The sequence below is a fragment of the Porites lutea genome, chromosome 6 (assembly GCF_958299795.1).
Source record: "Porites lutea chromosome 6, jaPorLute2.1, whole genome shotgun sequence".
Classification (NCBI taxonomy): Eukaryota; Metazoa; Cnidaria; class Anthozoa; order Scleractinia; family Poritidae; genus Porites; species Porites lutea.
In genome coordinates, this window is record NC_133206.1 from 24,057,954 (window position 1) to 24,083,166 (window position 25,213).

General features: G+C 41.4%; 2 protein-coding genes across 2 annotated transcripts in view; one reads left to right on the top strand and one right to left on the bottom strand.

Moving 5' to 3' along the window:
• The window catches only part of LOC140941766 (protein DD3-3-like), a 47,858-nt gene that overhangs the window by 20,387 nt on the left and 2,258 nt on the right, over nucleotides 1–25,213 (top strand). Inside the window, exons 8-11 of the mRNA XM_073390782.1 lie at nucleotides 9,380–9,424; nucleotides 10,948–11,391; nucleotides 15,052–15,356; nucleotides 23,368–23,509. Of these exons, the coding sequence (XP_073246883.1) occupies nucleotides 9,380–9,424; nucleotides 10,948–11,391; nucleotides 15,052–15,356; nucleotides 23,368–23,509 (936 nt within the window). The remainder of the gene's footprint in view (nucleotides 1–9,379; nucleotides 9,425–10,947; nucleotides 11,392–15,051; nucleotides 15,357–23,367; nucleotides 23,510–25,213) is intronic.
• LOC140941763 (uncharacterized) lies at nucleotides 1,018–8,779 on the bottom strand. Its single transcript, XM_073390778.1, has 2 exons — nucleotides 1,567–8,779; nucleotides 1,018–1,470 (listed from the first exon to the last, which is right to left on the bottom strand). Exon 1 carries the CDS (start codon nucleotides 8,099–8,101, stop codon nucleotides 1,811–1,813), a length of 6,291 nt encoding a protein of 2,096 aa, XP_073246879.1. The 5' UTR covers nucleotides 8,102–8,779; the 3' UTR covers nucleotides 1,018–1,470; nucleotides 1,567–1,810.

The following is a 25,213-nucleotide window of genomic DNA, read 5'->3' on the forward strand; positions in this document are numbered from 1 at the left end:
ACAACTAGTATTCTGCCAAAAAAAAACTATGTGGTTTATTGGTGTTGAAGTAAAGCAAGAGACGAGTGCACCCCCTCCTAAAAAAAAATCCTGGATCCGCCCCTGCAATGCAAGATTGCAAAACTTTTCGTTATTCACTCAAAAGAATAACAATACACAACATTCAAGATAGGATCACAATTTTATTTTAAAGACCACATCAGTAAATGGTAATAATTCTTGCTGTATTTTACAAAATTGCAAAAACAGTTTTTTGCAATACACTTGTGTGGGCTCTCTTGCTTTAGCTTGTGGTTTGAACTGACAATGTGTCTGTGCAGTTTTAATCAGGCTCTGAGTTTTGGGAAGACTAAAATTGAAAAAAGCATACCTTTTTGTTTAGTGAGGGTTATGGCGACCAGAATGTTGGAAATACTAAGGAATTTACTGTAAATTAAAATATCATACCATTCAGATTGCACCATGATCCTGATAGATTTTAATATTTTATAATAAAAATTTACAAATAGAGCTTAAAACTTTTTATAAAAGCTCGAAGGAATGTTAATAGTGGTAACAGAAAAAATAGTACACTACAAGAGCAAGGTGTGAGCAATAATAGTGTTTACAAAACTAGAGGGCTCTCTGTGATCTGTTGCCTTAGGGCAAATCTTTTTGAAAGTTTCCTAAAAGTTTCGTAGTCGTCGCGTTCCAGTCGAAGAAAGGTCTAAGAGAAAATTTATCTTCGATGACTTCGCCAGTAGTAAAAGCAAAAATCACCACCCGGCGATATAAATAAACTTAGCAAGTTTTGCGAACTGTAAGCTTACCTCCATGCGCTCCCTCTTTATGCGAAGATTTCTTTCCGGATTCAAGATCTGTCGATTGATCTTTCTTCCATATTCTAGCAAATGATCCAAGTTTAATTTTCCGCTACTGATTTGCGTTGAAAGCCCCGTAAATGCTATTGCAGCACTCTTCGAAGTTATCAAACCCAGAAAACAGCGAAACTGCCAGCTGGAAACAAACGTATTCCTCGAATCTCACATTCAGTTGGTCAGACTCACGTGCAGCACAATTCTATCGATTGAAGCGGTTGCTGCACACATACGGAGCCTAATGTAGTAAGATCGAAAGAGTCTTCCTAAACAAGAACGCATCGAAGTGGGAGGAAAGAGAACATTGTTGAGCAAAGTTCTTGGAAGAAAATTGTCATGCTGTGTGTACTGCGTTAAGTAAATGACGTTGAGGCGGCAGAACTGCCTCAGGACCTTACAAATCGATGAGGCGTACAATGTAAACACAACTTTAGTTTAATCCACAGAAATTCATGTACACGCTGTCAATGGCTACCATTGATTTTCCTTGCAAACGATTCCTTGTGAACAATGTCTTGATTCGGTGATACGATAATGCGATGTGAACGTGATAGTGCAATATAGGCTTAACTGATGCGATGCGACGCGATGCGATGCGATGCGGTAAAGAAAACTAAAGGAAGAAACAGAAAACTAGCATTACAAAGGCGAGCTAGGGGCGATACGAAATTACAATACAATAAGGTAAAGCAGTAATTCTGAAACTTACATCTGTGTCCTTGTTCCGTTATTGACATAAACCTTAGTCCTTAATCCGTTCCTTGATTCCTTTTAACCGTAGAATGTTCAACTTAAAAACTAACACAGCGAAAAGCGTTCCGAAACGTTCAACTAGCGTGGTCATCCGGGACCGCTCGGTCCCAGGCCACCGCAACGTAAGTTTCTGTCATGTCACGCAGTGTCACGCGCAATGCTGCCGTGACATTCCCGGCCCCTAAACGTCCGGGGGGCGTTTACTTCTCCTGATCTCCTTCCTGTTCCTCTTTGGGCAGGATTAGGACAAGCTTGTTGATTGGTCTTCTAAGCGTAGTTTCTCGTGTTTTGACGACAACAGATCTGATAAGGCCCTGGGCGTCCGGCTCTACTCGCACAACGCGGGCCAACGACCAGGCATTACGTGGGACGTTCTCTTCTCGGATTATCACGACATCCCCTTCTACCAGGCTTCGCTGAGGATGTTGCCATTTGCGCCTTTCCTGCATCACAACGAGGTACTCCTTCTTCCACCGAGTCCAAAATAGATTTGCCAAGTATTGCACTCTTCGCCACCGACGACGCATGTATACATCGTTCTTCTGGAACTTCCCTGGGGGTGGCAGTATCACATTTGACTTGGTCGTCAGGATATGGTTGGGAGTAAGCGGTTCAAGATCGTCAGGTTCTCCAGACACTGTCGTCAAGGGCCTAGAGTTGATAACAGCCTCAACTTCACACAAGAGGGTGCGGAATGATTCTTCGTCCAAACAATGACCGTACTCATCCATTAGGCCAGCAAGAATCTTCCTTGTAGTTTTGATCTGACGCTCCCACACGCCGCCCATGTGGCTAGCGGTGGGTGGGTTAAAGGTCCAATCAATGTTCTCTCTCTGTAGCTTGGCTCGGATTTCTTCATGATCCATCTCTTGTATAGCTTGGAGCAGTTCATTGTGTGCGCCAACAAAATTTGAACCGTTGTCGCTTCTCATTTCCCTCACCGGACCACGTCGTGCTATGAAGCGCCGAAGTGCTTGAATAAATGAACTTGACTCGAGGGTACTTGCGACTTCAATATGGACTGCTCGGCTGACCAAACATGTGAAGAGGGTACCATACCTCTTCACCTCCCTGCGTCCTTCCTTAATTAAGAAGGGGCCAAAGTAGTCGACGCCCGTGTATGTAAATGGTGGTGCTGGAGAGATGCGATCCCTGGGTAGATCAGCCATCTTTTGCTCGCCTGGCTTGCCATGGTTGCGGCGACAGAAGACACACTTTGAGGTTACATGGCGCACTGCTGCGTTAACTTTGATGATCCAATACTTCTCTCGAAGGGTTGCAATGACGTGGCTACGTCCAGCGTGGCCCAACCGTTTATGAGCGTGACGGATGAGAAGAGTTGTAACATGACTCTTCTTTGGTAAAATGACTGGGTGCTTTGTCTCAAATGGTAAATCTGCACGTCTGAGTCGACCTCCAACTCTGAGGACACCATTGTCCAGGAAGGGATCAAGGCGACGAACAGGACTGTCATTCTTTATACCTCCTTTCTTCTGCCCTCGCAGCTTATTCTTCTCGCCTTCCTTGAGAGCGTGGACTTCCTTGCCAAAGGCTGAAGCTTGAACAAACTTCAGAATAGCCAATTCAGCTGTCGCTAGATCTTGTACAGTAAGAGGCGAGTGTGGCTCTTCGGCACTCTTAAACTTGACTACCTTGGTCGTTGCAGGCGATCTCTGGTCTGCAAGGTTTCTGTCGCCACTTGTGGTTCCATTCTTGACATTTAAACGATTGTTACGCCGCTTTCGCAAGGTCTCTTTAACTCGCAGGAACACAGCTACGGCCCTTCGCAAACGATGCCAATCAGAAAAGCTTTTGATCAGCTTGTTTGTGGTGTTATCCACCTGATTAATGCTGACCGCACTGCTTGTCGTTACCTTCCTTACTTCTGGATCATCATCTGGGACTTGGCCCAACGTGGATGGTTGTTGCGGCCACTCGTTCTCGGGTTTCCATAAGAATTCTGGACCTTCTAACCAACGCTGCCCTTCTAAAAGAGCAAGTCCATTAAGGCCCCTTGAAGCATCATCTGCCGGATTCTCCTTAGTGGCTACATACTTCCACTGATTCGGGTGTGAATGGTCGCGGATGAGCTGCACCCGGTTTGCAACAAAAACATGAAACCGCTGTCGTTCATTAGCGATATAGCGCAACACAGTGGTGGAATCTGTATGGTACACAAACTCTGGGTCGCCATCCACCTCTCTTTTTAACATTTCTCCAACTCGGATGGATGTGGTAGCAGCAGTTAGCTCGAGACGCGGAATTGTGACTGACTTGATAGGGGCGAGACGTGATTTCCCCATTAGGAACGTACAGTGAACGCGATTGCTGTCATCACACAGCCGTAGGTAAGCAACAGTTCCATATCCCATGGAACTTGCATCAGAGAAGAGATGTACTTGCTGGGACGTCACGGTTCCGAACTCTGGCGGCTTGACACACCTGTTTGCCTTGAACTGCTCTAGCAGAGGAAGCTCGCTTAGCCACTTGGCCCATCTAGTTTGGTACTGATCAGGAATGGTGTCATCCCATCCGATATCTTCACGACAAAGGTCCTGAAGTATCTTCTTGGCCGGAAGTGTGAATGGCGCGGCAAAGCCGAGTGGGTCATAAATTGATGAGATAACAGATAAGATGCCCCTTCTTGTTGGCGGCTTATCATTAATAACTATACGAAACTTGAAGACGTCAGATTCTACGCACCATAGCACCCCAAGGGCGCGTTCAACAGGTAGACGGTCGTGACCCAGATCAAGGTCTCTAGCTTCCTTAGAACGCTTCTCCGTTGGGATGGATTCCAGAACAGCACGACTATTGCTTGTAAATTTTGTTAAGTTGAAGCCTCCATGCTCACATGCTTGGCATAGACCTTGGATAAGCTCAATGGCTGTCTGCTCGTCTTTAACTGAACGAAGGCAATCATCTACATAGAAATTTCGGCGGATAGTATCCGCTGCAAGTGGACCACTTTCGTGTTCCATGTCCTTAGCAGTCTCCTTCAATGCAAAGTTGCAACAGCTTGGGGATGAAGCCGCTCCGAAGAGGTGCACCGTCATTTGATATTCCTGGATGGGCAACTCCAGATTGCCATCGGGCCACCAGAGGAACCTGAGGAAGTCACACTGGTCATCGGGCACCTGAACCTGGTGAAACATCGCCTCTATATCCGCCATGAATGCCACGGGCTCTTGGCGAAAGCGTATAAGAACTCCAATCAGAGAGTTGGTAAGGTCAGGGCCTGACATTAGTTGGTCGTTCAAGGAAGTGCTTCCGTGTCTAGCGCTACAGTCGAAGACCACACGTATTTTCTGGGGCTTCCTAGGGTGGTAGATACCATGGTGTGGCAGGTACCATACTTTGCCAGGGCCAGCTTCCAGACGGTCATCTGGCACTCGTCGTGCATAACCCTTTGCAATCATTTCATTCACAAAGTTGACATAGTCATCTCGATAGCTCTCGTCACGTAACATCTTCTTTCTCTGCCAAGTTGCTCGTTTCAGCGCTTGAACTCGGTTGTTTGGCATTGTCACCTGAGGGTCTCTGAATGGCAATGGTATCACATAATGGCCGTCGCGAAGGTGGACGTTTTCCCTTATCCTACTGATGAACTTCTTGTCCTCTTGGGAGTAGCCGTATTCATCAGGGCTAGACTTGTGATCGTTGAAATCTAGTTCAAACATTTGCTGTATGGCTTGGGGTGATATCACCTCTTTGACTGATTCCGCTTCCCGTACCGTGATTCTGTGACAAGTAACATTGCCAGGACTTGAAACGTTCTCCACATACAAAGGCCCAGACAGAGTCCAGCCATGGCGCAATCGCATTGCATATGGCCCCTTGACATCACTTGGTACAACCTCTAGAGGTTCTATAGCTGCAGGACAATTACTGCCGATTAATAGGCCAATCTCCAAGTTCGGTATAAACTCTGGTATCTTCTCAGCAACACTGCGAAGATGCTCCCACCGTTTGACTCCTTCAGGGGTAGGAATCTGCTTTTCGGTCACTGGTATCTCGAATCTCGTGTAAGACTGCGGTAGCTCAACTGGATTCTTGCCTTCCATGTCCATCACCAACAAGTCAGAGACAACAGTGGTGGATATCAGGCTTTGGCCATGCATAGTGCCCAGCTGTAACTGCGTCTTTTTGCCATCAACGCTCATCTTCTCTCTAAGACTCTCAGTCAGAAAGCAACCACTGCTGCCATTCTCGTAGAAGGCATAAGTGGTGACGGTCTCGTCGCTGCCTTTCTTCTTTACACGTACTGGTAGGATGGCATGAAGCACAACTGATTCTGCAGGTCTAGCGGTACTACAGGAGGTAGATTGAAGGTTGGTACAGGCATTGCCCACTGCCTTGTCATTCTCTTGTTTACTATTGTCCCTTGGTGGAATTTGGAATCCACTAATGTGAAGGGCTGAGGGATGCAGTCGTCCACAGAATTTACATTTCCGTCTGTTTGGGCAGTTCCTTGAGATGTGGTTCGTTCCGTAACATCCAAAACACATGTTCCTTTCTCTCAGGAAGGCTCTCTTAAGTTCTGGCGTCTTCTTGTTGAATAAATCACAGTCATCCAAATCATGAGCAAGGTTGCAAAGGTGACATGGGGGGCGACCATAGTTACTTGGAGGCCCGGCCCCGTATACAGCCGGAGGCACGACGGCTCCAAGTGGTGTCGTCACAAAACTGTTTTCCTTTGGTCTCCATGGAATTCCCGGTTTCCTTGGTAGCCTTTTTCCTTTACCGGGCGGTTCCTTTTCTTTGGGTTTAACATCTTCCTTACTCTTGCTAAGGGCCTCTTTGCCGAACACCGGGTCATTGGCAGACTCTGACGCATACTCCACAAATTTGGCAAGGTCTGCGAAACACGTTACACCGTCCTCCCTTCTCTTCTTCTTTAACACCTGATCTCTCCATTTAGCTTGCAAGTTGGCCGGAAGCTTGGAGACCACCGACTGCATGTTTGGTGCATGGTCGAGCACACGCATGTATGAAATACTCTTCATAGCAATGTTACACTTTGTCAAGAATATTGACAGTCGCTTCAAGCCTTGGTTGTCATCATATCTAACAGGAGCCCAGTGGATGATTTTGTTGAGGTAAGCAGTGGAAATCTTGTACGGGTCACCGTATTCTTTCTGAAGCAGTCGTCTGGCTTCCGTGTAACCTGCTTCAGGGTCCATGTGTAGACATCCTTGAATAAGGTCTGCCGGTTCACCTTGAAGATGCTGATTTAGATAATACAAGAGATCAGAACCGGTAGATGCTTTGGAGCAGATACGTGTATCAAAGGCCATAACAAAGGTCTTGTACTCGATTGGGTCACCTGTGAACTTAGTTATTGTTGGTTGAGGCAGTGTCATAGCAGCTGTTAACTGTTGGTGTGTTGCAATAATTGTCTCATTTTGCTTCTGCTGTAACTCGATAACATTCTGAAAGGTACGTTCTGCTAACTGAGGTGATCGAGCTTCAGAGACTCCATGACTGCTTTCCTTAGAAGTTTCCCGGAGACCGTTACCAGTCAACGGTGTCGATGAAATTCCATCTGCAAACAAGCCAGGGCTGAAATCTGCGGCCTTGGGATTCTTGGGGGAGCTGCTAACCTCCGTATTTATAGCTGGTGTCATCTCTTTGGTGGCAGAGGAGCCAAGCGGGTTGCGACTCACAGTAACGTTGTCAGGTGACGATTTTGCTGCAGACTTTAACACAATAGGTGTAAAGGAGGCAGCCACTGAAGGTGGACTTGAGCCAAGTGGAGGTGGGGGAGCCTCGTGTTCCTTATCAATTTCACTCAATGTCTTCTCCCTTGCTTCGGTTTTTGCTATTTCCATTTCAAGTTCCAATTCTTCTCCCGCAGCACGAAGAGCCTGTTTCCGCTTAAGCATCAATCTTTCAGCCTTTAACTCTGCTAGACGGACTCTCTCTCGGTCTCTTGCAGACAACCTTGAACTTGCCTTAGACGATCGTTCAGATCCTTTGCTACTTCTTCCATCTAACTGATCAATCAAGCGGGCCTCAGCCTGTGATATCCAAGCGTGTAATGGGTGTAAATATGCCATCATATCTTCGACCTTATCCTTGTAATGGGCATGTTCATGGTCTTTATCCTTTTCCTGGGTTAACTCTTCATAGTAAGCTGAAAAGGCTTCCCTGTACTGTTCGATAAGATCCTTCAAGATCATTGTCTCGTCCTTTACGAGGTGCAAGTTGTTAACATCAACCATTAGCTGGGATATCTCAGTTCTCTTTCTGGATACAGATCGGAAAGCATTTGCGTATTGCCGTTTTAGTCTGTTGCGCTTTTCTTCTTGACCCTTTTCTGTCAAATTTCGTCTCCGCGGGCCTAGAGAATCTGGTAATTCGCCAGTGTTTGAAGATTGACTCAGAAATGGTTCTTCCATTTTTCTGTCTGTGTTTTCTTCTTCGAAATCCTCAAGGATGCCTGGAACATTGAAGTCGTCCGTGTGATCCTGGGAACTAGTTTCGGCCATACGTGAAGCGAATCAACCCGCCGCAATTCTTTCACAAATCCAGTAAAATCCAAACAAAGTTAACGTAAATTAAGCAAATAACTCCTTCGAAACACGCAGAACGCCGATGTACAGATTTTTCTTTACGAATGAGGCGGCAGAACTGCCTCAGGACCTTACAAATCGATGAGGCGTACAATGTAAACACAACTTTAGTTTAATCCACAGAAATTCATGTACACGCTGTCAATGGCTACCATTGATTTTCCTTGCAAACGATTCCTTGTGAACAATGTCTTGATTCGGTGATACGATAATGCGATGTGAACGTGATAGTGCAATATAGGCTTAACTGATGCGATGCGACGCGATGCGATGCGAAGCGGTAAAGAAAACTAAAGGAAGAAACAGAAAACTAGCATTACAAAGGCGAGCTAGGGGCGATACGAAATTACAATACAATAAGGTAAAGCAGTAATTCTGAAACTTACATCTGTGTCCTTGTTCCGTTATTGACATAAACCTTAGTCCTTAATCCGTTCCTTGATTCCTTTTAACCGTAGAATGTTCAACTTAAAAACTAACACAGCGAAAAGCGTTCCGAAACGTTCAACTAGCGTGGTCATCCGGGACCGCTCGGTCCCAGGCCACCGCAACGTAAGTTTCTGTCATGTCACGCAGTGTCACGCGCAATGCTGCCGTGACAGACGTCACAAAGCAATTGCCTTGTGTTCTTGGTAACCAGGCCACAGGAACATAGCGTTTTAATGGCGGACGAAAATTAATGGTTTTTGAGCGCCAAAAAATACCACTTTCCTTAATCGCATGAAGCTATAATTTGCACACCATGTACTTCAAGTACTAAACTGCCAATCTAGCGAAAAAAAATGGTAGTCAAAAATTTGATCGTAGTAGCACTTTAATGGAAACCTCAGAATATTCTACGTTACTTAGGTTTAGTTAGACTACGTTTTTAGTCCCTGGGTTACTCCCTGTAGTGGCCTAGAGGCGGAGGCACTGCTCGAAAGGGGTACCTTTTTCAAGCGTTTCAGGTTTTTAAAAGAGTAGGGAATGTGGTGCATTAACAGCAGTTTTGAAAGTGGAACCATGTGTCAATAGAACGAATAAAGGGGTATAACCTTTGTTGTGAAAAATGGCACATAAAAAGGTGATTAAGCGTCGGACCTCAGGGTGGACCCTCTCCTTACAAAATCTTTGTTCAGTGCCTTCCTGGGGGTTTAAGTAACGGGCCATAGAGACCTGTTTTTTTTATTTAATATCTAATTTCCTTTTTTTCAGGTTCAAACCATAATCCCAGGGGCCGTGCCGGCCAAGGGACAGATCGTAAGTTCCCTGTCTGTCCTATCTTGTTGTTTCTAATAATTGGACTAGGTCTTAATTTTCGCGATTACAAAACCACGAAGTTAACGATACGTAAAGTTATAACCCAGTTCTTTACTTTCTGAATTAGTAATCTTATTAGTAGAAATCGCTACTTTCCGAGTTTCGTTATTTTCAGGAGTAAAAAGAAGCTGTTACCATTTAGATGATCTAAGCATGTTTGGGAGAATGACGCCGTACAAATGTAGTTGCAACAATTTATTCCGTGAATGTATCACTGGACGAAAAAACGGATTTGCTTCAAATTTGCTCAGCGCAAATATGATGCAAATTTGTGCAAACTGGGGAATAAATCTGAGCAAAGGTGGTAAATACCGAATTTGCATACCTATTTACACCCCGTTGTAAAAGGTATGTAACATCGGCATTTACCACCTTTGCTCAGATTTATTCCCCAGTTTGCACAAATTTGCATCATATTTGCACTGAGCAAATTTGAAGCAAATCCATTTTTTCGTCCAGTGTATGAAAGTGAGAATCGGATCGGTATCTGACTACAGATGACTTGCTTTCTTCGGATCTCTCTTTCCCACAGAGTCTCCCGCTGGGTCGCAAAAATGTTTTCCTTCCTATCTTCCCCGTGCGCTTTCTTTTTACCCTCTCCCCAGCCTTCACACGACACAAAGAGGCCTCTGCAGAGGAGGGGGACTAAAAACTAAAATAAAAATCATTGTTTTTGAAAACATGTATTAAATCACGCCGTTGTCGTCCATACTCCAGACAATGACAATTTCCAGCTGACTCAGTGTTAATAAAATCTTTCTTTTGACTTCTGAGAAAAATCGAGGCAAATGATGGGTATTCCCACCCCTTTGACATGAGCACCGCCCCCTGCCCAATTCTTGACAATTCTTCTAACTGCCCTTTTGATCGGTTAGTCACATTATACTAGAAATTTTAATCTTCATGCTTTTGAGCGTCACCCTAAACATAATAGTACTACATGTACAGCGAAAGTTTCTGTCGCAAAAGCATTATGCTCAATTAATTCTGGGCAAATTTTTGCCTTTTTCCTGCCCCTTACCCTGCCCAAACAAATTACCTCTATAGTAGGTTAACAAGAAAACGTTTTAATGTTTTTGGTACAATGCACGCGGCAAAAACAAGTTCTCAATGGCCCTTAATTTGTTAGGAACCTGGCTTTATGCCGATAGCCAAGCCTTGAAATGAGTTTTATACTGAAAGAAAGCTGTTGCAAAGAAAATTTGAGACATTTTTGTCATAGGCTTTTTTTTATTTTTTTTAATTGAATTTAATGTATCAATATGCTAAAAATGCCCACTATACTGGCATCATGCTTGATGCTCTAACTCATGCCCAAAATCATGCTGATATAATGTTATAAACCTTTTAGTTACTTTTGATGTCCGTATTAAGGAGGTTTCAGCACTGTTTGTAAGACGAAAATAAATATGGTTGATGTGGAAACAATAGTGGGCCTATGAGCGTCTTTGTTTGCAATTTAGAAACGGATCGCACCAACGTGTGCTTTGTGGAGGAAGGATGCAGTTCCCTCAAACCCCCCACTTGTTCCAGCTTGCTTCTTGATGTGGTTGATCATGTGAATAAATTTGACAGCGACAAGTTGAATCTGCACCTCAATAAAGGCTGTTACACCGGTTCCGCCTCATTGAACGCTGAGCTTAATAATGCACCAGCTTCCTGTAATCCACCATGTTTCCGCATCATGTTGCCTGGGGAATACTGTTACATGGGCACGCGCAATAATAACTTCTCTAATCGTCGTCACATGGGAAAAATCATTGTGACCCAAGGCACCGTTTTTCCAAAGCTAGATTACGGGGGAAAGTCATACCCAGGGAAATCGTGTAAAGATATCAAAGATATCAGGGACAAATTGAAAGAAAAACGTGCGAATGGAATCTACTGGATTACGCTGAAACACAAAGGTTAGTTAGACTATACTTCTATACTGAGCTGTTCTGTGTCTCAAAGTTATTGTTCCTAAGATGTAATTGTTCGATGAACAAACCTTTAAACTGCATCAACTCGGTTTTAAGTTGGTCACTACTATTTATAACTCTTAATTGAGGGGGGAAGTACAGGAGGATAAATCTCCCTCCTCTCTACTTTTTCAGCCAATTTCTCTTTCCTCCCTACTCTTTGGGGCAATTTCTTTCTCCTCCCCAAACTTGGTTTAAAAATTGGCGGCGGGCAACACACAATTCCTGCACTTAGTCGTAAGGTAAGTTTTCTGACCTTCAGAGCTTTGCCTCTACACCAACATACGGCACGAAGATTGCGTAACCACCATATGTCATGCATACGAAGATTTTTATGGAGAAAAAGCCCTCTGGGGTACTCCAGGGAATTCTTGTTGGTGGTGTGCCGCCCCGATCTCCAATTTCTGACCCTATTTCAGACCAAAAAATATCGTTATTCACGCCCGTTTTCAGACCTGGCCTCTAAGAAATAGTGTCATCATTACCTCAGTAATGCGATTTAGCGCCTTCCAAAAAGCGCCCCCGTTAGAGTGTGTTTTTGTTAATAAGTGCCCCTAGTCTATTAGGCGCCCCCATTCCAATAAGCGCCTCCATTGTTATAAGCGACCCCGTTCTATTAAGCGCCCCTAATCTAATATTACAATATTAGAGTAAGGGTATGTATCAACTGAGGTTCATTTTCCTTTAATTGCTCACAAACGTACAAAACAAGGACGACGGGATCATCGAATCGGACATCGAAGAGAAAGCTTTCATTTACGGTATTGATGTAAGTGACACTGTCAAAGATATCGGCGTAGAAGAAGATCAAAATTCCCTCACGTTAACTTAAAATTACATATATCTGGATTTTTGAAAACCGGGTTAGCAAAAATATCAACTCTTTCTACTACTTGGCAATTTAAAACAATAAAACTCGTTCAAAGGCTGATAAAAAGCCTTTATCTGACGCCGGGCAGTAAGTTCATGGTCCCTCACGCAAATTTTAGAACATTTATTCAGTAAACTGACTTCGCGAAGTTTCAAACCGGTGTCATTTCAGTCTAGAAATTTTTAAGTTGAGTGAGCTGCAGCGAAAGAGTGCCTGGTTAAGGCTTGCATAACAACTTAAATGTTTAGCAAAACACTACTTTTTTTCGCGGTTCGATAAACAACAGGATTCCGCATGGAATAGACATAACTGAATGAAACGTAGTGCACAAGTTATCACTTTCTTATCTTCAAAAATCGGCCTATGGTTCAGTGCCATAAGAGCCCACTGAAACTAGACCTAGATCCAATTTTCTTGAGTCGAGAGTCGCTTTTCCAAGGCACAATCAGCTAAGCTAAACCCGACGAAACAATAATTAATATTGATGGCTGGCCCAGAATATTTTGGCCATACCGCAGTTCAACCACGCGATCACATACCTGTCAACACCATGCGGAAATCACGCAATCACACACTTTCGCGGCACTGATAAGACTATCCACAACCATGCATAACACAAATCCCTAACCACAAAAAAAGCAAAAAAAGAAAAAACGACATAAGCAAACAACACAGTAAACAAGCTATTAGACAGGGAAAGTTGAGAAAAATTACAAAATGTTTGCTAACCCGGTTTCATAACTCCAGGTATACATATTTGTTACTGTTACAGCTTCTGTTATTGTTCCGTTTTTAAAAAACATTAAAGTTTTGTTTTGAGCATTTGGTCGTTTCTCAAAAGAGAAATAAGCGCCCTGCCTCGAATAAGAGCCCTACCTTGATCAGAAGGTACCAAAAGTAAATATCAAGCGCCCGGGGCGCTAAATCGAATCAAAAAAGACTTGTTAAAATCCGTTTCGAATTACATATTTCTCCATCTGTCTTAGTCATTTGAAACTGAAATGATAAAAACGTTCATACAATCCCGTAGTTCCCTCGAACACCATACCCGACAGGTGGCTGGACGATTCCTGATAGTGCCCACAAATCCCTGCCGCCTTGTTCTGCGATTAAAGTTCAACCGGCAAACTTGTTTTTCTTTCTGGAGATTTGTTAAGGCTCAGAAATCGGCTTGAGATTTTTTGGGGGTCAATTTTTAGTCAAGGGGTTTTTTGTGGGTTTTGTTGAAAGCCCTAGGGCTTTCTTCGGGTTTTGATTTTTAGCCCCATTCGAGCATCCCTGTCCCTTGAAATCCGGAGTATTCCCCCTGGGCAAAAAACCCGTCCCTTTGGGGCGGCAGATGCCTAGGCTTATATATGGGAGTAACCCCTCCCCCTCCCCTGGGGGAAAGCCTCTATACCTACCAAGTATTTAAGAGAAATACTCTAACTTATATTGACAGAGAACGCGTTTCAATTTTGCAGTAGCAACTACCTACAGACCCATGGAATTGCCATGGGAACAAAGATAGCCGTTGATTTTGCAAACACATTACAAACCAACAGAAACTTTTCAGTACACGAAGTTCTACTCATGTCACGCAACAGGTGTGAAGAAAGACTCTCCGGTGAATTAAGGAATGGGTCAGAGTTACATGAGGGGTTTTATGACTTGATGTTGTTTTTTCCAGTATCTTCCTTTATTTTAATCTTAGGCCGCTGTGTTTAAGACCAGAACCACTTTGGACCTTAAACACTCCTTTTTTTTAGATCACGTGACCAGCCACGCCCATAATTATGCAAAATTTGGACTTTGCAGATTACACCAGTTTACTGAATGTGACAACAATCGTTTTTCCTTCCATAATATTTCATTTACATTCAGATAGGCTTAATTAATCGGGGATTTGTGAAATGATCTATTCCTTCGTAATTATTAGATATTTTTCTCTCGTCCCAGTCTCCCTCTTAACAAGAAACGTTATAGATTACAAAACGTAGATAATTTGAGAAAACCCCGATTAATTCCATAAACTTTGTGTCAATAGTCATTGACAAAAAGTGAATTAAATTACAAGTGTTATTTATAAAGTGGTGTAAATTTGGATTGAAATAAAAAGCCAAAAATGGGTGTGGCAAGTCACGTGACACAGATAATACATTAGTAATAATGAAAAATGAATGCTTATGGAGAGTAGAAATTGAATTTAAAATATTAATACGAAAGGTAAAATCCCTACTAAAACAGACCACCCCCCTCCAAATTTGCAGTGCCCCATTCCTTAATTCACCGGAGCTTCATTAAAGGAGAAGCGAAATACTAGTGGGGAAATTGCACATTATACAAAACCAACAACAGCTAATAGAAATCTTAAAGGAGCCTCCCCTCATAACATATCATAAGGGAAATACACTGAGGAATTATTTGTTAGAGCGAAGCTCTGAAGCAAGTGCATGAGTCGTGTGTTGCCCGTCGCCAGTTTTTAAACCTGGTAGCCTGAGATGTGTCAAGTTTGATTCCATGCTTTCTCGGTTAAGTCCTACCAAGGGAGTCAAAGGAGACCCAAGGGGATTGCCGTGTATGTCAATTTTTCCATTCCCCCCCCCCCCCCCCATCCCTTGTCATCACGCAAGTTAAAAAAAAACCCTAAAATTACCTTATTCTCACTACTTTACCACCTTGCGCATGCCTCCCTTCTATTTAACTGAAAAGTTCACGATTGTTCGGCGTTGTATTACTTTACTCTCTGTGTATAGCATGTTCAAACCCACTCGGAATGGAGAAGGGAAGCATAACCAATGCCCAGATCACAGCTTCCACCCAACATCACAGTCCATACCGATCTTACCATGCCAGACTGAATTCCAACCATGGCTCGTGGATTCCCAGAACTAACAACGGTCATCAGTGGCTGCAAGTGGATCTTGGTAAGAAAACCGAGGTGACAGGAATAAAGACCCAGGGACGATATAACGCGCATCAATGGGTTACAAGTTACCGTGTATCCTACAGCAACGACGGCTCCACCTTCCAAATCTATAAGGAAAACAATAAAGTTAAGGTATGTATTCAATTGAAAATCATTGCAAGAGCAATTAAGTCAGCCAATTACCGTAACTGCTCGATCACTGGCTTCCCCTTCTAGTAAACAGCTCTCCGCCCAAGAAAGAACAAAACGGAGATTGTGTTTCACGTTAGACGGCCTGTTTGACACCTGTGCATGACTGATTATAGTAAAACAGAGGTTTTGAAAAAATCGTTCGGTAAGATAACTAAAAATAAGTAACATCATGACTTAAAGGTGAATTGCAAATGTGTACCAAACTCATTTTAAAATTTGTGTTTTCAAAACAAAAATTTTAAAATACTAGTACTATTGACACTGATACGTTAAAAGTCACTTGAAATACCGGTGCATTCGCCTTAATTAGAATATTAACGAAAGAAGTGCCCCCTCTCGCCTCAGAAAATCAAAGAAGCACCCCCGACGCTAATCACTCATTCCCAGTTAAAGTAGCCAATGAGATCTGCAAAATCGAGCAAAAAGATAAGTCTTCATGATTTTGATTTTGATTTCAGTAACACAAAGCTACAATACTTGTGGTCGTTGCATCTTAAAAAAAATTCCATGTAATCTTAAGTATTTACGAAGTTATCGCATTTTTAGTATTGCTATCTCAGTTAAAAAAAATAATCGAGATTTTGCACGAATATCAGGGTATTATTTAGCAATTAATAAATTCGGCTTTCGTAGGATATGAAGAATTAAGCAGATCGAGGAGGGTGTTATCCACAGCGGCCGAAGGCCGAGGTGGATAACAACCCCCGGGATCTGAGCTGCTTAATTCTTCATATTCTACGAAAGCCGAATCCATTAATTGCTTTATTATTCATTCAAAATAATTCCTGTTTAAAAACAGCTAAAACATGCTTACCAGCATCGATGTTAAGTTTATCTTCGATAGTGTACGTTTAGGTTTGTCCAGCTCCGCAAGTATTCTCCAAATAGCAGGTGTCGCCCTCCGAGTTGTCTTCTTGCTGTTTTTGCAATGTTTTTTAGCCATTATTTCACCTAGTTCCACCTGTAGTACTTACTCTTGAAACGAGTGAAGTGTCCGCCATTTTAATTTTCACAACGAAAACAACTTAACCTCGTCCCCAGGTCTTCTCGGTTAACGATGCATTAACCTCTGGAAGGCTGCATTTTTGACGTCATTTCCTCGTTAAGCACAAAATTCTTCCAAATTTGGTCATCAGTAACTGATTATGGTGAAGTATGCGTGTGCTTTTAGCCAATCAGAATTGGGGAAATATTTTGAATGAATAATAATAATTTTTCAACCTCGGATAATGAATTTCTAGCATTGAACTGATTGGCTCACTCAATCTCAGTTTATCTTAGTTTAGTTTTCCTCCTTAGTTTGACCTCATATGGAAAAACAACAAAATTTTTCTAAGACAAAGCGGCGGAAAAAGTAGATTTCGCGAGCTCTCCACCGACGAAACAACAGGAAAAAAAACAGAAATGCCATAACGGCAGCGACAAAAAAAGCCACAAACTTTGGTTTGAAATTATTTAATGGTACTCCGAAGTTTCCTTAGAAATTTAAAGAAATTACAAGAATAATATAATTCTTCCGTACGTCGAGCTGATTTTGTAACTACAGCAACAACAACAACAACAAAGTTTACCTTAAAAATTTTCAGAATGGTTTGCATTAGTCCTCGCAGGAATAAGTTTTTAAAACAATTAGCAGATTTTTTGCGTGTTTGAAGAGCTTTTACACCTCTTAATACTTTCGCAAGTCCATAACGGACCATAACGGGCCTCAAGTGAATCCTACAACCAGCGACTTTCCATTGAACAACAACAAAAACAAATTGATTAATGAAGCCGGGTCTTTGTGCAGCTGCGATTTAGTGGATTCAGTGGAGGAGGAAAACGAAATTGAGCAATCAGGTCGACCTATTCAGGGTCAAATTCCACAGTCACAGAGAGGGAAAGCGAAAACAGTACTTGTCGAGAATAATTTACGCACAGCGTCTTTTCCTGTCAGATTTTTCATTCAACTAAGTTCATAAACGGCGCACATGCCATGTGATTTTCCCTTGGTTTACCGGAAGTTACTTTAATATCCGGTCGTTTGTAACATTTAAAATGAAATTTACTAAAATTCAGTTGCAATAACCGGAGGTTTGGAGTTTAAATTTAACAAAACAATTATTCCATTCGCGCTTGTTACTCTGCAACGCGTTTTCGCATTTTTGTTCCTATTTTATACACAAAAGGGGGGGCCATTTTGTCAGGCGTTCCTAGCGAAGACCGTGGAAACTGGGACTAAGAATCGTTGCGTGATCGAAGTCACACATGTTTAGAAAAGATTAAATTTAGAGCTTTTCCGGAACGTGTCGGTCCGCGAATTCTATCGCTTCAAAGCGTTGATTACTTTGGAACAAGTGAACACTACTGAGTAGTTGAAGAAAAAAAAAGAATCTTAATTAGCAAAACTGCGATGGTCGGGTGTTGTAAACTTTCATTGTATGCAAATGGCTCTTGTGACGAGAATGCGGTTTATTTTCGATGAGGATTCGAAGATACCCTGAGCACGCAGAGATACACAGCGAAATCAGCCGAATTTCCTCCGAAGTGTTTCGGATCACGACGAATCTATTTTGTTGTAGCGTAGCAGTTGTGGCGTCAAGATGTCGTCATGTCTCTTCGCACTTGTTTGTCTTCTTTTTTCTGCGGTGCATGGTTGAGATGTTGGTGAATGCTGGACAAGAAATGGATTCTGCGAGAGGCTGTAAGTACAAATTTAGTATTAATTTAGTAATGAGAAAGCCTGAATATCGAAGAGATCCCGTGAATTATCCTTTTGGTATTCAGTTTATCTTACTGTTGAGCATACTTAGAACTCTCAGGCATAAGTGGTTGTCAACTCGTTCACTTCGGATATATTTTTTCTGTTCGTCCGTCTTAACTAGTCTTCTTCTGCTGTTAAGAAGACTACAGAAAACTTCAAAAAATTAGAAACCAACGCTAAAAATAGTCAGATCTAATTTTATAACTAGAGCATAATTGTTTTTTGTTTTTGGCATCTTCGGTCATATTTTTTGCACTGGTAAGCTTACTCTGCGAACTGAAGATGATCTCAATTTTGCTGCATAGTTTGACTGTTGTTTGAAAGACAATCATATACTTATATTACGATCACTTTTGGAGACAAAATAAAATATCCGTAAATCAAATGCCAAAATCAGATTTAGATTTCGCTTTAAAAAAAAGAATGAAAATGTTGCAGATGTCAATGCAAAGTTGTAAAACGACTTAATATAAAGCTTTAAAAGCAGTCTGTGGATGTGCGTTTAGGTCCAGAAAACTAATTTAAAATTTCTTTTTGACGTCTCATCCCAGCAAAGACTTATGCCCTGCATTGCTTGTCTACGAGTGTTCTACAAAATGCTTTACTACAGCAAGCCTCTGAGAGGCGATTCTGATAAATTTATAGGACGCTAAAATGCAAAAAAATCTAAGCTTACTTTAACTTAAGCTAAAATACCTGGCTGGGTCCGGGTTTTGAATTACAAAATGTTCACGTTTGCCCGCTCTTCTTTTAATGAACATGGTTTTTGAAATGATTTGGTATTTTCTTGATCCAAAAATTATCATTTGGTTATAAAACTTTTAAAACCGACCAAAACTAAGCTAATAAACATGTTCAACGTAAAAAAATAAGATTTACTTTCTCTTTTTTAACTTTGCTTTTGTGGGCCGAAAAATTTAAGTTACCTTTACGCAAAAATAAAAGCAAACAACTAGGCTTTTATTCGACATCACTAGCATTGTTTTCGAATTAGAATTTTCCTAATTATATAACCTTTTAATTTTAATTAATAATTTTGATACTAAGGCCCGGTTCAGAAGCCGAACTTTTCGTGAGCCGAACCTAATATTCGAATTAAGGCCGACCCAAATTATTTAGACCGGCTGATTTGATTCAGACGCTGAATTAAGTTCAGAAGGCGAAAAATGCTCAATCGGGCCAACTACTTACAAGGTACATGAAAAGTTCGGCGTCCGAATCAAAGCCGTTCCAGAGTCGCTCCAAAGGCGAAATTTCCGGCCGGGCTAGGCGAAAAGAACTGCTAAGCCGTTTCATAATTGAAACAGGCGTTCCTAAGTGATTCTGACGCCGAACTTTTCATGTATTTAATTCATTGTATTCGGTTCGGCTCATGAAAAGTTCGGAGTCTGAAACGGGCCTAAGCTTTTTTTATACACTTCTCATATGGTAGTTTCACTTTTTCATACACCGATTGAGAAACAAAATCGCTCTCGTTAAATCCTATTTTAAAGTTTATGGCCTATTTGTTACAACTCTACTTAGGTAACATGTAATATGATGAAACAGGACAGCCTTTAACCTTTAGTACTAATTTATTTTTTCTTCACAAACCCTAATCAGTTGACGCATCATGAGGGAATATCGTCACAAAGATGAGAAAACTTTTCACTGAGTTTCCTTTACATATTACGGGTTTATATGGGTCTACACCTTACCTGCAAAAGTATAAAACTGTTGTTCAAGTGTCAGTCAAGCTCGGAATAATGGCGCCTTGCAAAACCGAATGCAAAGGCTTATTTCACACTGGAAAAGCGTGTAAACATCATCGAACATTGACGCTACGTAAATTGACCACTTCAGAAAATACCATAACATACCATAGTTTTCTTTGTTGGTCGCTCCAAAATTTTGCATATAAAGCATTGTCTTCAGTTTCTCTTGGGAGTTAAAATGGCCCCAGGAGAAACTGAAAACAATCCTTATGCGAAATTTTGGAGTGAGCAACGAAGAGTATTATGGTCTAGTATTTTCTGGAGTGGTCAATTGGTTAATGTGAAGCCATGTTTCTTTTACTTAATTTACCATGCATTTATGTCAATTGCACACACTTGTGAAATTAACCTCAGACAATTAGTTGCGACCTTATGTTAAGAGAAGCTGAGCTCCTCCACATGTTCTATTTTTTTTATATTCTCATTCGTATAAAAGCCGCCGCGTGACGATTTAATCAACTAGATTACTGCGTGCTCCCTTGGAAAGCAGTCTATTGGTCCTTTACGATCCCCAGGGAAATTCCCTAGGCCTTTTATACGCCCTAGCAAACAAATTCGCCGTCTTCTCGCAAGTCTACTCTACAACGGGCAAGCAAGTTTCCCCACCCTTCTCCCCTTCAGCGGCGATGGCAAATTTTCTCTATCAGCCCACCCTATGCCTTATGCAAAATTTTTCACCCATAACTTATCCATCAAAAGGCATAAGGTGGCTTTTATGCGAATGTGAATTAGTTACTATATTTTCTTGCATGTATTAACATTCCATTTCTTTTTTGTCACAGATAGCTGTAGTTTCAAGGAACTAACCTGTGCATTTAAAACACGCCAGAGACTGATTTTGACATGCCCGGCAAGCGATAAAATTTGTCATGCCCGGCATGCCAGAAAATTTGGCATGCCCGGCATGCCGGAGATTTTGGCACGCGGGGCATGCTGGGTATTAATTTCTTGTTAGAACCTAGGCTTCTCGCGACGCTGGTGGGAAGGTCACGGAACCTCAAAATATGCTCATAGGGCATGCAAATTTCTGCTGCATGCCAATTTAAATGCAAAAACACTCTGGGGCCACCCCCTCTACTACCAGTGAGCAAATCATTGACGATAGGTATGGGAAAAATCCTTGCATGCTAACCAAAATTGTAAACGTAGCAGAAATGTCTTCAGTTGCTGAGTCATGCCCTAGGGGAGGCTTTAAAATACAGAATATATTTAGGCTCCATGGCCTGAAGTGACGCAAAATTCATGCCCTAAATGATAAAAGTCCCAAAAAGTCCTCGAAATTTTAGTTTCCAAGCCGTTTTCACTCTTTAGGCTATTTTTTCTAGGGATCTTTGGAGTCAAATCCTTCTCAATTTGATCCTCAGCTAATCTTCTTTTCGGAGCAATATCATGAAATCATGCGATTAAAACAACAACAACAAACAAACAGAGAAGAGTGAGTATTTACACACACTATACTTTATTATCATACACATCATTTTGCCAAAATTTGGAGGACCGTTGTTCATAAAAGGTCTGCAATACGATGTTCTTAGGTTTCTTTGGTATTTTCTTATTTTAGAGATGAAAAAAGGAAAACGCTAAGAATAAAAATCATTGCCGAGACTGAGAATTATTACTACTATCTCACTACTATTATTGTTTCTTAAGATGATGAAAACCTGTTTGCTATGAATGTCGCCTGTCTTCTCCTTATATTACATGTCACATTCACCGCGGATATTTAGTCAGACGAACCGGCGCAGAGTATACATAAAAGCCTACTAAGGAAGCTAATACGAGATAAACTAGTGGAGAATCAGTTTGTTCTCTAAATTTAATAACAGAGCGAATTTTTAAGTTCCTATTTGAAAAATTTAAGCTACAATCACAAGTTCTATTCGGTTACAACTCAGTTTGGTTTGGCCGTCGGACGCCATGTTGAACTTAAAACTGTTGCCTTAGTAACACGTCACGTGAACTTGAATCTGAACAGCGATTGGTTATTGGTTTGTTTTGGTCCAGGTTATCAAATTTGATAACCATTCCGGACTGTTTAAGTTGTCAGGAAGTTCAGTCGGCGGAAAAATATCAGATATATCACTAGTAACTACCGTTACTAATTGCGTCTTGGCCATAATGTTTTGTCCTCTTTTTCGAGTAATATCACTGTTTTATTGTTATTTAACAGACTTACAGCTACTGCACCCTAAATTTCCTACAGTTATTGAGGAGAAGATTAAGTATCTCCGGTAATAACCGATAAAAATGTTAGAAATCATATTCATATTTCAGTGTACACATGCAGTCCAGTGATATAATATCTGTTTACTTTAATTTCGTCAACAAATGGTTGACGTTGTAATTCAAAAGAAATAATGAAAGTTGGCAACGGAGGTTTTGGGCAACTCACTCGGGTAACCCATTTTGACTTTCGGGGCAAATTTCTCACGCAAAATAAAATTTTCACACTTGTCTTGCCCTTACCCTAAAGCAACTCAGGAATAAATGTAACAAAGCACACAAATGGATAATATCGAACGGTTAACGTACCATGGAAATATTGAGGAAACGAGTTTACGCTTTTATCCATAACACCTCGGCTAAAACTAATATTGATAGCAAAAAATTTCAGGAAAATATTTTGGCAGAAAAAAACTGGTTTCTATTCGATAAATTCTGCAATAACAAAGAATAAATTTCAACAAACCCTTTGTGCCAATTCTGTTTAATTCCTACATTCATGACATGTCTATGAGTTAAGGTAACGGAGGTTATTACAAAATTGTGGACAATATTCCTGAGTTCATGGGCTTATTTGAAAGCTTAGCTATTTCCCATATACAAAGGCTTGCTCTATCCCGAGGGGTATCCCGAAGCTATTGTTGTTAAAACTCTAAAATATTTTGTATATGTATGCAGCGGACATTCCAAATTGGCACTTATTAGGGCTTTCTCTTATATTCTAAAATAGCAGAAATAGTAAGCATCTATCATTGTCTAAATGGCCGCCGTTTTCACACTAGAGACGGATGATCCATCTTCAAAATCCGTCAAAATTGACGGATGAACAGACCGGGATAAAGTCAAGCGGATTGTTCATCAAAACTTAAATCTGTTCCATTCGAATTACCTGTCTGGTGCGAATTATCCAACGGATAACCCGTCTCAGACGGAATCCGCCTCTAGTGTGAAAACGGCCAATGCTGCGTTATGACAATAGAACCGTCCTATGCGTTTATTAATAACTTATAGAACAACACCCGCACGGTGAAATAGACAAATAGACCGTAAAACATCTATTTGTTACATTTTACTGGGAATGAGTGTAATTCCAACATTTACTTTAACTAATTTTACAACTCACAGCATTCACGCGCAGTTTCTCCCGTCCAGTTAACAGAGTTAAACTGACGACACGCAAAACACATGTGTAAAACCTGTATTATGATTAGCATTTCATATACCGTTACAGATCTTCCAGGCAAACCGGAACCGTCACACTGTGGTTTTGAACATTTTGAACCCTGCCATACACGCACGCTACATTCGGATACTTCCTTACACATGGTATAGTCATATTTCTATGAGGATAGAACTCTTGGGATGTCCGTCTGGTAGGTGCTGTTTATTTACTTTCACTTCAATCAACATACAGCCTTTCACTTTCTCACAGAACTTCAATTTATTAAGGCGAAGCATTTAACCGATCGTAGAATTATAAACGTGTACAGCGCAGTTTTGGCGAGATTTTGGTATGATCTATAAGAAACAGCGTAATGATTTTTAGCCTGTTAGCCCCTCACTTACCTAGGCCTTTAATCGTAATTAAGGCTTAGGCCATTGATGAATGACACATGACCTGTCAAAATCAAATCAACGAACTCACAGTTTTTTGATTAGCAAAGAAATTTGCAGGTGATGAACTCGACTTTATCGGCCAATCAGAGATGATTTTTTTTCGGATTCTTCCAGAGGTTAGTGATCCTTTTAGCTTGGGGCTGACCAAAAGGATCGCAGCCTCTGGGAACGAGATTGAAAACATGGATGTCCAATATCAAGTTAAAAACAGGTTATATATGCCTTGGACTTCAAAGCTAGTAAGTGTGACGTTTTACACCCGCTTACATGGAAAGGTAGACAGGTTATTTTGTCACAGCCAAAATTTTTCAGATATATAGATAACCAAATTTTATTACCCACGGTGCTCCGCTGCCTGCGCTTCCGCTGAAATCAATGTATTTGGTCGGCAAAATTGTCTCACTGAGCACTTTTACCAGTTTACAGCAAAGCTCGGGTACTGGGGCGCCGAGTAGAAATTGTAAATTACTCACCCGATTTGGCGTCATCTTCAGGAAAATAAAACAAACTGTTTCTTTTACAGAAATATTCTTATACTAAAACAGTGGATAGTGTTTTTCGCGCGCTCTGATTGGCTACTCAATCAGTGAATATCCTGCACTATTCACTGATTCACCTCCAGTTCCTCCTAGCCAACGACGCCAAACTCCCGTAAGTTGCAAGCAAAATGCCTTCCCGGTTTGCTGCCGTAACAAACTAAGAAATTTCACAACTAATCAAGCAAGCTGTTCCCGAAACACACAAGGAAGGTGACAAAGTTCGGTTGGGAAGTTTTAACAGGTGAAACAGTTTTTTGCTTACAAATGCAAATCAAGCTTAAGTCTTGTGTTACTGTATTTAGTTGACTTGTTCATAAATAAGCTTAAAACTAAATTGAATAATCTTTTTTTGCAGAATGATTTTAAATACAAAAAGAATTCACAACTCCTTTGGAAAAAATTTCCCCGAAAGAGCTAAACGAATGCCTTCAAAAGTTTTATTAGTCGGCAAGAAAAAGCGACGGCCGCTGCCGTTCGGTCATTATATCGTAATCGTTGGCAATAGTATTTGAGTTAAAAATCAGTGTCGGTGGCTAAGTGGAGTTAAAAATCAGTGTCGGTCGCAGCTCGGTAAATGGGCATAAGTGAATAATTGTTATATAACCCGGAGTATCTAAAACTCCGCCCAGCTGAAATAACAAACCTGAATATTTAACCAGAACGACAAATATATTAAAGTTATGACACGACACGGCTGTGAAATATTTTCAGTGTTCAGATACTGTGATGACGTCAACGTTTTCAAAATGTTTTATTCCGTCCTGGCGACTACGGCAAACTAGCGTTTTCAAAACTTCCTCTCTGGAAAGCGTTTTCTAAAAGTTGCGGATTCAGTGAGCGTTTTTTATCCGTTATATGTAGACGAAAAGCCAATCCGCAACAAAATGATCGCGGATTAAAAAAATCTGGATGTGGAGGAAA